General features: G+C 43.6%; 1 protein-coding gene across 4 annotated transcripts in view; it reads right to left on the reverse strand.

Moving 5' to 3' along the window:
* Positions 1 to 13983, reverse strand: part of ebf1a (EBF transcription factor 1a) — a 440037-nt gene that overhangs the window by 409257 nt on the left and 16797 nt on the right. For all 4 annotated transcript variants that reach the window (XM_052014113.1, XM_052014112.1, XM_052014114.1 and 1 more), the window contains one exon: positions 3698 to 3766. In XM_052014113.1, the coding sequence (XP_051870073.1) occupies positions 3698 to 3766 (69 nt within the window). The remainder of the gene's footprint in view (positions 1 to 3697; positions 3767 to 13983) is intronic.

The raw sequence follows: 13983 nt of genomic DNA on the forward strand, positions 1-13983 counted from the left end.
GGGGATATTCTTTTGTAGCACATTCTGATGTTTGAGAATGCAGTGTCTGAAATGGGGTGGAATCAATCTGCGGTAATTTTGAAAGGGAATTACCAAGCAACAGAGTGGCATAGTTGGGCCTCACAGATCCAGTGACCTGGGTTCAACCCAAAGTGCCCCTCAAGTTTGCTTCATGCTGTACCTCAGGCACTTTTCTGATTCTATTTATACTGCGAGTCCGGTGCTGATATGAAACTAATGCAAAAGTAACAAGCCTATCTTTAGGTCCTGGATGAAGATTGCTTCACTCAACTTGGCTATAATGATGGAGGAAAAACGGAGTTCTGGAAGAACCCAGCAGGTCAGGCAGCATCTGTGGAGGGAAATGGACAGTCGATGTCTCGGATTGAGACCTTTTATCTGGACTGAAAGAGTGGACGGGTAAAGAAAAAGAGCATAGCCGGTGTAAGGAGATGAGGGGAAGGGGTGGAGCAAGAGCTGGCAGGCGATAAGTGGATCCAGGTGAGGAGGAGTGATAGGCAGATGAAGGAGGGAAGAATGGAGATAGCAACAAAGGCGATGGGTGGAGGCAACAAAGGGCTAGAGATGATGGAATCTGATGGGAAAGGAAGGTGGAGCATGGAATCAAATAAGGGAGGTGGGGAGGGCAGCTGGGAACAGTGGGTTTAACAATGGATGAGTTCAATGGGTCCTTGGTGTTAACAGTGAATTTGCTTCGAGGCAAAGTTTCCTCCTGTTACTCCTGTGGGTTTTTTTTTCTAATGTCAAGAGAAGAACGAATTTCTTTTTGTTGATAATCAAGTTGTTTTCTTTCTCCTCATTGCAGATCTAGTGCTCCCCAGTGACCTGAAGCCCACACTACATTGCCAGAGCAATAGATTCACTGAGCACGAGGGCCCAGTACTCGCTCAACTGATATCTGCTAGACTGATGCTGTACCAACTCTGTTCCAATAAATCACCCACCAGATCACTGGTCAGAATTAGGTAAGTCCCAAGACCATTCCCAAAGGTGGGAATTTTATTCTTAAACCTCAGAGCAAGCACTAGAAGTTACAGTTTACAGTTAACATTTGCCACCCAGAGTTGGCCAGAATGCCCTCTGGTAACTGGGACCTTCAGTTGCACAAACTAACACCCACAATTCATGTTTCTCCCTGTCCCTGACCCCCTACTATGCCCCCCCCCCAACCCGTGGCTTATGTGGCTAGCCTGGGGTGGTATAGTGATGCAGCAGGTAGTGCTGTTGCCTCTCAGCTCCAGGAAACTGGATTTGGTCCAGACTTTGCACGTCCGTCCTGTGACCACATGGGTTATTTCCAGATGTTCCAGGTTCTTCCTACATGCCAAGGACATGCTGGTTGGTAGGCTAATTGCCCATTGTAAACTGGCCCTAGTGCGCAGGTAGTTGCATTGAGGAATCAAGGGGCAGTTGATGGGAATGTCAGGGAAAATAGGTTGGGGGAAATAAGAGGGGGAATGGAACTAATGGGATTGATCTGGGAGATGGCAGGGACTTGCTGGACTGAACAGTCTCCTTCTGTGTCATAAGGACATATGAATTGGTTCCCTTTCTTGCACAGGTTGCCACAGGCCAAATATACCTAGTCTCACTTTTGTAAAAACCAGCAATGATACTGCTGGATACATGACCAATTCAGAACTTCTCCATAGAACTTACTGCAGAAACAGGCCATAGAATGAGTCAGCTTGTACGAGTCCTCTTCCCTCCCTCATTCCTATGTCCTGCATTGCCCTGTTCCCTTCCCCCTCAACTTCCCATTAACTGTGCTGGCGTATGGGAAGCTGAGAGATTTTTATGCCAGGCAACAGTTCCATTTGGTCGACTACTTCCATGAGAACCTGTAGAAAGTCCATCTCTTGTCGGAGGTGATGGATGTGGTTAGAAGGGAGGGGTTGGGGTTTGCAGCACCCCCAGCCACAACATATATACATGATAACAGTGTTAAAACAGCCCCAATGGGAACTTGCACTGGACATCATCTAAGTCTGCCTTGCCTTGTACGGATCTGCCACACTATAACATTGCAATTAATGGAAAAGATTTAAAAACATGCAGAGACTCTAAGACACTGTGAGGATCCAGCTAACACCATTACCCAGCCACTAAGTGGTTCACAGTCCTAAGATGACACTAAAAGCTTGAGTGTCTCCTAAGAAGAAGAGGATGTACCCTAATGTACGTTTCCCCGGAGATTTCAGTCCAGGGCTATATTCACCATCGTGCATCTAGTTCAGTCACAATATGAATGAGATAGTAATGTTTGTTCCAGAGGTATCAAGACGCCCTTTCAGAGAGGGCTCCATTGGAAGCCATAGTACTTTGCTGACAGAGAGAAACTCTGTCTCTCTTTGTTGACCATTATTGCCAATCACAAACCAGCCAAGGCTGCCAATGAGAGGTGAGGGTTACCTCCCTGTCCTTCAGTGAAAGGAATCACCATTCTGTCCTATCACAAACTGTGTTGTTTAACTAAAGAAATGACTGAAAGAAGCCTTCCTGATACAGTGACAATAGTGATTAATGTGTCAATCTATACATGCACACGGAGTGCATACAGGCACTTTCAATAATACTCCACTGAAACAAAATCTTTTCCCCTGATTTTCCAGGCTCCACGGCTCAATGAGTATAATGCAAAAACCACACCTTGCGCACGGGCTCTGTTTCTGCCTGCTGCGCTTCAGTGTTACTATAATGATGCAATTTGAAAGCGTTCCTTAAATCCTTGTTTTCTCCCGCTCTCCTGAAGATGTTAACATGCATGTCTTAGAGCGGCCTAACCTCTGATACCTTAACCAAGTGTCCATTACTCACGCATAAGTGCCAACAGCCAGTCTGACAAGAGAGCATCCAGGCATCAACCTGGCCAGACCCTTGGCCAACATCACACAAGTAAGCACTCCATTAAAAATCATTTGATTAGCAGTCAGTAAGGAAGCCGCCTGATCATCTTCCTTTACCTACTGAGCAAGAGACTCATGCTCCTTTCTATACTCTATCATGCTTCCAGCAAATTGGAACATTTCTAGTCAGAACTCATCAGTGCATTTTCTAATGGAGGGAGCTAGAGTGCAAGCAGTGAAATGTGTCCAGTAACAAGGCACAACACAATGCTGTAAAAAAGCAGACCATTCAGGAATTGTTTTGAAAGTTCTTGACTCTTGTCACCTCTCGATCCTTCTACTGATTCAAGCTACTCAGAATCACAAACCGAGGGTTTACATTCATATAGATATATAGACAATATATACATTTCTTTGTTCATATATATCGATATCTACAAATTAATGCCACACAACAACCAAAACAATAAACGAGAAAAACCAAAGAGGGAGAATCTGTAACCATGAACAATTCCTTCATTAAGACAAATCAACAAGAGCTTCAATCTCTAATAACAACAACAAGTATGACAACTTGTATTTATTTGGCACCTTAAACATAGCAAATTGTCCCAATGCACCGAGGGACACAAAACACCGGAAAATTTCCAAGCTGGTCTCATATAAATAGGGCAATTACAACACACAAAACAGGACGAAGGAGACAGAATACATACACGTTCAAAATCAAACACGCGTGCACGCACACAATAACAACCAGCCAATATACCACTGCCACTTGCAGAGAGGCAGGTGTCACACAATAATCAATAACAAATAATTGTTCGTACCTGTCAATTATCACTGGGTCTGATGGTGTCTCATTCCTGTTGCCACAACTTTTCTTGTCACAGCAGCGACTGCAGGAGGAGGAAAAGAGAAGTGGAAATCAGTGTCGAACAATTGCTGCACATGGTTTAAATTACTGATGACTTCCCTCTCTGGAGTGAACTGCCACAGTAGGCATAATTTAACAACCACATAATGGTCGAGTAACTACTGCCAAGCCTATTGCAGGGCACAACAGGTAGAAATCAGTAGGAAACCATGGTTGCATAGGGGAAAATTACTACTTCCCACTTCCCCTGGACAGCTGGTGATAATTAAAGAGTCTAAAGGTGCCTTTGTAAAGGTGTGCAGCAAATCAGGGCTCACCTGAGGCAGGTAAGCAGCCCCTTCTCAAAACAATAGATGGAGTAAACCTCCTCAGCATAGGGGTGTTGGTCTTATTAGTTCTCATTTTACAACCATCACAGATGGTGAAAACTATTCAGCTCAACACCACAGACACCGACTGCCATTCTCTTGTTTAGAAATCCCATTTCAAAGGTTGCAAGGTTGCACCGAGGTTAAGAAGAGGACATGAAAACTAAAGAGTTAAATCCAGTTCGTTATTTGGGTTCTAATGTTCCTGTATAACATTTTTATTTCCATCATGGTAATAAAAAAATCCCTGTTACCACATTCTCCGATGTAAAATGTGTCATCCTTGTTCCTTTATCAATATCCGGCAATAGTTCTGTCCCACGTATACTTATGGCTTTCAGAAGATGATGTACCATTAGTAACCTGGCACCAGGCACACAAACGTTGTGCTTTTGCCCCCTGATGGCACTCGGCAAAAAGGAGGGACAATTTCTGGTGATGTAGATGGACCCTGAATTCTCTGAGGACCAGAACAGTGGTCGGAATTAGTGGTGAAAGTTGCCAGGCCTTCCAGTAGGCTTCACAACCACCAGTGATCCTCCGTTTCCAAGGCCAACATTCTCTGCTCTCCAGGGAGCCAGAACCACTCTGTAACAGCACAACAGTGGGATCACCCGAAGGTCCAGTACTCATCTTTAGGCAAGGTCAATGCTCTTTGCCCACATCTACGCTCTCTTAAAGTGGTAACCATTACAGTCCTGCAGTTGGAAACATCTCCAGGTCTCCCTCAGTACAGCCAGAGGCTGCTTTATTTCTGAATAGAAATGAACATTGTGCATTCCTCAGTGAACATTCCCACTTCTGACCTTTTGGTGGAAGAAAGTTCACTGATGAAGTAGCTGAAGATGGTCGGGCTTAGAATACTGCCCTGAGGAAGTTCTGCAAAGATATCCTGGTGCATGGGATGATTGTGTGTGACTCCAACCAACGGAAGGTTTTCTCATAGATGCCCACTGGCCTCAATTTTCCCCAGGCTCCTTGGTTCACTTTATACTCTCCTTATGTCAAGGTCAGTCACTCCTGAATTTCCCTTCATGTGTTCTTTGGTTCAGCAAAATGCAAAGACTTTCTGGAGATATTTATCAAGGAGGAGCCCATAATATCTAGACAGTCAGCAATGCCTTCCACTAAGCTGTCAAGTGGAAGACACCTTTCATACAGCACTGGAGACAATATTAAAGTACAATGTCACCAGCGATAATGTATAGACAGCCAGAGTCTTTGCACAAGCCATTGGGTTTCCAGTTTGATTCCAATCTCTGCTCAGTTAGTTGAAGCCTACTGACTCAATATTTAAAGAATTACAATTACACCAGCACTCTTAAGAACTGGAAGGGCAAAACATTGCCAGTCAGTATCCATGGATCTGTAAAAGCAAGGCCATTGCCTTTGGGAGGGTGAATGAGGGTATAATGACCTACCACTGTTCCCACATGAAGGATGGCCACACTCTGTTGGAAGGCTACTGACCTGAGATACACAACAGAATACCAAAAAAAGGGGAGACTCAGAGTGAAGCATTCTTTTAAATATAAAGTCCAGCACCCTCAATCTAAATGGCTCAATAGGATAGGTTTTAGAATAAAGGCCAGTTTAGAATGGTACTTGGTGAGGTTTCTGGGCTAAATCACATTTAGTTAGGCTCTGCTTTTTATCTTATGTGTCCACTGTTGTTTTACCCAAAAAGTGCAGAACAAGCAGGAAGTCTGTGTTCGACACAGTGGACAATGCCATTCAGATCAAACAAAACTCTGGTTCAATTGCACCACTCTACCAGTTAGTGATGTTAATCCACAGGATATGAGTGTTACCCCATTAATGCAATCCATAGGCAAATCTGCTAGAGGACTTAGAATGAGTGTTAGATGCCAAAATGTCTCCTGCAGCCACTCTCTACAGCTATGCATTCAACTAATTGGGCAAACGGGAGATATCTTACCATAAACCTCTGCGTTTTTACCTCTCTCTTCCCTTGTAAGACACTCCTAATTGCTTGGTCACCTGTCCTAATGCCTTCTTCATGGGCAACACAGTGTCGCAGCTGGTAGAGTTGCTGCCTCACAGCTCCAGCGCCCCAGGTTCAATCCTGACCTCCGGTGCTGACTGCGTGGAGGTTGCACATTCTCCCTGTGACCGCAGTCGATTTCTCCGGGTGCTCCCACATCCCAAGGACGTGCGGGTTGGTGGGTTAATTGGCTGCTGTAAATTACCCCAGTGTTCAGGTGAGGGTAGAATCTGGCGGAAGTTGATGGGCACATGGGGAGAATACAACAGGATCGGTGTAAACGGGTGCTCTATGGTCAGCACGGCCTTGACGGGCCAAAGGGCCTGTTTCCTTGCTGTATGACTCTATAATACTGCTCAGGATCCATGGCTGTGCAATAACCCTCCCTTAATGTGTCCTGGGACATCTCACCACATCAAAGTGCTACATAAATGCAAATTGTTGTTGCTATCCCCAACTAGTTTTCAATACTACTACATACTTGGGTCTGACTCTGCAGGGACTGCTGATACGAGTGCCTCAGCCAAAGATCATTCTCCATGTGCGAGCCAACAGAGCCATCAGCAGGCTACTTGCTCACAACCGACACTGACCTTGCCCTTCACAATGGCTGAGGTAGGGTAAGTGGGCCATGCAGAGCAGCAGACATCAGACGGGCCAAATGGCCTGATTCCATGTGGCACATGCTACGTACTTCTCTCTAACATCCAGACACAGTCACCGGAGGTGAATGGCTTATGACCAGCAGCAGAAACCTGCCTGTTTTGTTCCCCTCCACAGGGCACAGAGAGATGAGCTGCTGCTCTTCAACAGCCATCTCCAGCTGTGATCAACTAATCCACAGGCTGGGTATCGAATGCAGGAGGAGGGGGGCGCTGGGGGAAACATCTGTGATTTTTGTTTTGTTTCTATGTTTAAATAGAGATGGCTTTCTATGCCTAACTCCCACTTCTGATCAGAAATTCAGACATTTACAAGTGTTTTATCTGGCTTGTAAATCTGGCAATCATTTTGCTCTGATCATCTCAAAGCTAACACTTCCGATTCACTCACTGAACCGGTCTAAAAACCTGCAGAAGAATAACAAGCTGAGTCAGTCCAGTCAGCACGGAGAGACGGACTCGAAATCGCTGAGCAACAAGAAGGCCTCTGGCCTTTTAACAGGAAACAGATATGATTCCTCACTCAGCAATTGTCAGTCAACTCATTGAGTGTTGATTATTGTCACTAATCAAGAACTGGCCTAGGGTTGATGTGGTCAATCGACCTTACTACAATAATACACGTGATGTAACTTGATCCTATGCGTAATATTCCTATTTTAATATATTGTGCATTAGTGCTAAGTTAATACAGAATAAGTTAAAATTAGGTTTCTCCTGAAACTTCGAATGGTTTTGCTCCCACAAGCTGGTTTCACACCATATGGGTGATAGTAGAGCATAGCAATTAGCTGAGGTGATTAATAGCAAACAGACTCTCATTTTATGCTTCTAACAGAGGGCACATTTGCACCCGAGTGCAAATTCAGCATATCCAAACTTCCACAGACTATAATGCAGAGGAAGGAATCGGGCTTGCAATGTGCAGAGTGGGGAAAAGGTGCACGTCTGCTGCCCATGCTCCGAGCAGCACCTGATTTGCAATTTAAAGCAGCATTAGTGACACAATGGGTGACAGCTTCCACATCAGCAGGTCACGTCAAGTAATAAACAAACAGCACCCCCATAAAACCTTGCTTCAATAGCCAACAATGAAACCTGTAATCTCCCTCATCAGCTGAGTGACCTTTCACAAGATGCCTTTTCTCACCCCTCTCTTACACCCTCTGCACACTGAAAGATATTATCCCTCTGGTTTTCTGTCTCCTATAATCTAAACCGTACAGCTGTGGGAATTCTGGGCACCTTCCATAATCTGGGCTGACCCTCACCTACAGAGCTCTGCAAATCCACAACACACCACACACTAACATGTAAACAACAAGGACAATTGTCAATATGGGCTCAGCTACTCAACGCGCATGCTAAATTATGGTGGGGAGCAAGGTTCCCACAAATACAAAAAAAAACAAAGAGACGAGTGTACCACCCACAGAAATGTCAGCACCCTTGCCTTCTGGCTCCTGCAATTAATTCCATGAGTGGTTGGTCCGCTAGTATCAGGAAGGGCCCACAATCAGTGATCTGTGCTGAGTTAGCTATCCACAGTTGGGGTTTGTTTTGGTGCCCCTGCATTTGAGAAGGGAATCCCATCCCAATCACACTCTGCTGGAGGCTGCACAGGTGATTAGACAAGGAGAGAAGACAGGGTCAGGCACTGCTATAACAGCCCACTCCCAGAATCAAATGGCCTCTCACCACTCACTGTCCATCGTAAAGATGGCTCACTTGAGGGGACTGTTGGCAGCACAGAAACCACCATAAGTCAACAGCTCCAGGAGATCAGAGATGAATACTCAGAGGAAGTTTCAGTGCTGGTTGGTCTTCCAGAGACTTGTAAAACCCGACGAAGGTACTGTTACAGCGCTTCACTTGGCAATAATATTCAACACCACTGAAGCATTTGCCGCTTAACAAAATGAATAAAAGAATCAAACCAGGCACTGCCCACAGAATTACATTTCTGAAATGCACACTTCGTTCTCACAGAACTTATATTTCAAACTTGGGGAACCAACAGCCACAAAGGACAAGGCACAAGCAGAGGCACAGACACAGGCACAGATACAGACACAGTCAAAGATACAGCAACAGACACAATCACAAACACAGATAGTCAGAAACAGATATATAGATACAGACACAGACAAACACAGACATAGGCAAAGATATAGACACAGGCACAGATTCAGACAGAAGCACAGATGTATACACACACACACACACACACTGACACAGACACACACAAAGGCACAGAGGAGCACTCAAAGATACAGAGGTATAGACACAAATACCTGCACAAAGATATTGACACAGATTCAGATACACACACACATACACACACACACACACAAACACACACACACACACACACACACGCACAGAGACTGACATAAAAGTCTGTTCCCGTGCTTGAACCAGCCCTTACCCAACCATTGCTGTTAATCCTTTTTTGTTTTACAAATATTATCTTAAAATTATAAGAGACTTTAAAAAATTTAACTGCACTAAGTTTACTGAAAACTCCTATCATTATAAATAAATCCATAAAATTAAAACTTTATTTTTGGATGAACTTAACCTAATGCTTTAACTTCTTGGTTCCTATAATAAAGAAGCTTGACGTTCAGCCAACACCTTATGGCAAACAAAAAGCTTATTTGGTCCAGATTAAGTGGAACATCTTGCAGTGAATTTGAAAAGATTCACAATAACCACATGGCTACCAGTTTACCCTGCTCACTATTTTATCAAGAGCATCTCTTCCCCAAGCTATACCGTATCTTTTCACCAAAGCAGTGGAAAAACTATGAATGACTTTGGTTCCATGTCAAAAGAAAAATTGAGCACAGTGCTGCTCCTGTAAGGTAAAACTGCTTCAGTCACTAAGGCAATTTTTAGTCCTTAATGCTTATTGTATTTAATTCCATTTCTTTCCTTTAAATGTTTTCATTCAGTAATATTAGGTGACTTTCTGGGGTTGAGAAGGATGTTTCTGTCAGCGGAGAATTGAGTTTTGAGACAAGCAGAGGAGCTTGAACAACAGTAAATCTAAATTCTAACAGCAGCAACACAAAGGTCTTATGTTGGCCTTTTGTTTCTTCATTCATAATGTTCCCTGGTTGATTTGCCCTCCTTCTCTCCCGTATCTGTTACTGAAGCCTGTTTTCTTAGACATCCAGTTCCTTGCTTGCAAGTCCAGGAAGTAACTATTTTTATCTGGTGCTTTTGATTCTAAATGTGAGTGTTTTAGCTTCCATGTGATGGCTCGCAATGTTCACATTGCTGAAACTGCTCCCAGCTCTCAGCAGCAGGCTCACAGGCACATTTGTTTCATGAGTTCATGGATGTCAATCTTTTGAAAATGCCATTAAATTGATCATAAAATCATACAGCGCAAAGGAAGGTCATTAGACAATTGTGGCTGTGCCAACACTTTGTAAAAGGTACTGAATTAGTCTTAACTTCCCAGTTATCCTGATAGCTCTGTATAGCTTTCATTTCAAGTATCTGTCCAAATCTGTTTTGAAAGTGCTTTGGAATTCACTTTTTCAGTCTGTGCACTCCAGTCAATAAGTATCAATAAACTGTGAAACTACTGAGATCACCATAACTAAGTAGAAAATGTCCTCACCTCAACACACTCCCAACTCCCATCTCTCCCTCCCTCTGTCTCTCTCTCTCTCTCTCACACACACACACACACACACACACACACACACACACACACACACACACACACACACACACACACACACACACACACACACACACACCTCACCTTATCTATCTGGACATGTGTTCCCATCAGGGGTCATTGTTAAACATCAATGGCAGGCACCCCAGTTTATTTTGCCCCCCTTAGTCAAGTGATACTGAGGCTAACAAAACCATACCCAATAGTCACACCGTGTAACTCAGTACACACCAGAAAACAAAATTGATCTGTATGGCTTAGCACCATGACAGCTGGACATTTATCCACCTCCTTTTGGACTTCTTTCTTCAATTAATTATCCTTGCAGCAAATCCTCAATTGGAACAGGACATTTAATACAAAAAGAGAAACACCATTATAATAATAAGTGCTTTCAAGCCTAGAAGTTCCTGCTGTGATATGACATTCCTTTGCCTGCTATTTTAACAAAGGCATTGACCCATTTATTTTAAATGGGTTAACTTCACTTTTAAAATATTGGACAGAGATTGCCATACAAAATCCCTCCACTGCCCTACAGCCTCATTCCAACTTACCTCCAAAATGACCTCCTTCACCCATCTTTTTCACACTGTGTCCCTTGATTGTCCTGCACCAGTATCTTGAGGGACTCACCATTTCTATCCCATCCCTGCACATGGGGAACTCCCACTTTCTGGAAACCCTTCACCCCACCCCAATCTACCGCCACTCCCCTGACTTAAGAAGGTTGGCCTACCTTAAGTTCTGTTCTGCATTCTGCCCATCATTCTTCCCTCAAGAAAGACAATATACAAGCTAATTGGTCATCAAGTTATCATTCGTCTGCTTTTGCTACGTTCAACGTAGCTCCATGTCTGTCTACAGCAGCGAGTAACTCACCTCCTAACTCCACAAAGCCTGTCCACCATCTACAAGTCTCAAGTCAGGAGTGTGCTGGAACAACAACAGTTTCAACAATACTCAAGAAGCTGGACACCATACAGGACATAGCAGCCCATCTACAACCATTCACTCACCATCAGTAATGTACAGTAGTAGCAGTTCGTACCATCTACAGGATGCACTGCTGCTACCCACCAAGACTCCTTAGACAACACCTTCCAAGCCCATGACCTCCATCAGCTAGAAGGACAAGGGCAACAAAAATTCAGGAATGCTGCCATGGGGAAGTTGCCCTCCAGGCCACACACCATCCTGACTTGGAACTATATTGCCATTCTCTCACCATTACTGGGTCAAAGTCCTGGAACTCCCTCCCAAGCGCATTTTGCGTATACTCTAGGACTGCAAAGGTTCAAGAAGGCAGCTCACCACCACCTTCTCAAGGGCAACTAGGGATGGGCAATTAAACACTGACTCAGCCTGTGAAGCCCACGTCCTCATCCCTTGATTGAATATATAAAAGAAACATAAAAGTTCTATTTCTTCAGAGGCAATGTATAGATAATAAAGCACATTGAAATTTCCTGATCACACATGATGATGCATTGCGAAAAGACAACTTTCTTTCTATACAACTGCAATTTGTCACTGCTAGTTTCACAAATAGCGATTTGTTCCTGTGTACATCTTTTCCATTGTGCACTTAGTTTTGATTTAACTCACCTAGTCACCTGTTCACAGTTTATCCTTACTATGAGCACTTGTATAGTATTAGTTACATGGTTGCAGAGCCACAGAAGTTAGGTGAAGGAGACAAATTTTAACTGTGACACAGCTTAATATCCAGCTAATTTCTTAAGCTTGAATTAGCCGCATGACAACCTAGGGTCGCACAGGCTGCTAGTGAGGCCTGGATATTTCTTTGGAGAAGTGTATCTAACACTGGCCACTACTGACCATGGTGGATCCTTCCCTGGGATTGCAAGCCCCTTGCTAAGTGAAGTACATCACTAACCCCTACTTATGGCTTTTGCAAAAGACTTCTTTTAAATCATTCATTCATGGTTATTCTGGAAATCTAAACTTTCAAGGTAGGCAGGCTTATTATTAATATTTTCCAATGTATTTTCATAGTCATACAGCTCTGAAACAGGCCTTTGGCCCATTACATCCATGCTGACCATCGAGTACCTATCTATAATTTTCCTCTGAATTTTATCTGTATATTGAGCTGAGGAAATCTAAAAAATGAACACACTGGACCATTCCAGTCCTGGCTTCTTTCAGACCTTGCAAAAAGCAAATCAAAGCACACCTGTGAATATAATAATCCCCAGGAGCAGAAAATGACTTTCTCTTGTTTACATGCTTGGTAGCTTAACAGAGTCTGTAATGCAGCAATGTGCAACAAAATGTTAGAGGGTAGGAGAAAGTCCCCACTTGATTACCAGAAGTCAATGTTATTTGCCCATTGAACTATTTGTTATTCATGAAGAGCCATTAATGATTTTAACTAATGGATCATCAGGATTACACTGTGCCTATCAAATATGATAACTTAAAGTACCATTTGCATTGTGTAAATATGCAACTATGAAACAATTCTTAGATACAATGTCCAACTTTCACCTAACTCTGGCACTTAAAAAAGTAAAAAGGGATTGGTGCAGAGGAGTGCTTGATGGTTGGCATGGACTCAGTGAGCTGAAGGGTCCATCCCTATTATGCCTAGCATCCTCATGAAATGATTTACTGGATGTTAAGGGGCTTGGGATTTTCACACTGCATCTCCTGAAGGTGTAGAACTGGGGTGGGCCTCCAAAGCGTCTGGCAACTTTGTCACCAAAGACAGCGCCTTATTGTAATCAATAATGGGAGCCCTATGTGGCTTCCCTACTCTCTAATCCAGGGGCCAAATGTGGCAGCTCCAACTGTTACCCAGTACAGCAGCTAACTCTACCTAGATGATGGGTCGAGAGAAAGATCTATCCTGAAGAGATGGCTAAACACTGCCATATGGCGTCAATGCCTGCTCAAATATTGGAGGACTTTTCCAAGTTAATTAAAAGCTACATAACAACAGTTGTTGCATTTCAACTATAAATTCACTGTGGGAACAACTTCAAGACATTTTCATGCACCATATAAATGCAAGCATTTTTCATCTCTTTCAAGTGACATACTTTGCAACTTGGAACAAGGACAATTTCTAGGACGGGCTCCTTGCTGTGTTGTGACTATATCAAGATCGGTATTTCAGCATGCACACAACAGATTCTGATACAGGCTCTTCCTATGAAAGGAACAAGGATTTGGGTGGGGGAGGAGGGAAGGCCTTGTTACTAGGACACAGAGTTGCTTTGCTAATGTTATTCCCTCAAAACAGACTGCTGTGGTTTTCCGACATTTATGTCTGTTCTGGAACCACATATGGGAATTTTTTGACGGCACTGTCCACTTCCTGTGACTGCTAAAATAATTACAGCTGTGTAGTTGTCATTGCACAGCTTAAAACTTAGTAAGAGAAAGATGCAGTGGGACCAGTTTGAAATAAATCACTTTCTCTTGAAGCAACGTTTGTCTTAACAGGGTTTGGACACCACAGCCTTTAATCCAGTCCAG

The sequence above is a fragment of the Pristis pectinata genome, chromosome 4, assembly GCF_009764475.1.
Source record: "Pristis pectinata isolate sPriPec2 chromosome 4, sPriPec2.1.pri, whole genome shotgun sequence".
Classification (NCBI taxonomy): Eukaryota; Metazoa; Chordata; class Chondrichthyes; order Rhinopristiformes; family Pristidae; genus Pristis; species Pristis pectinata.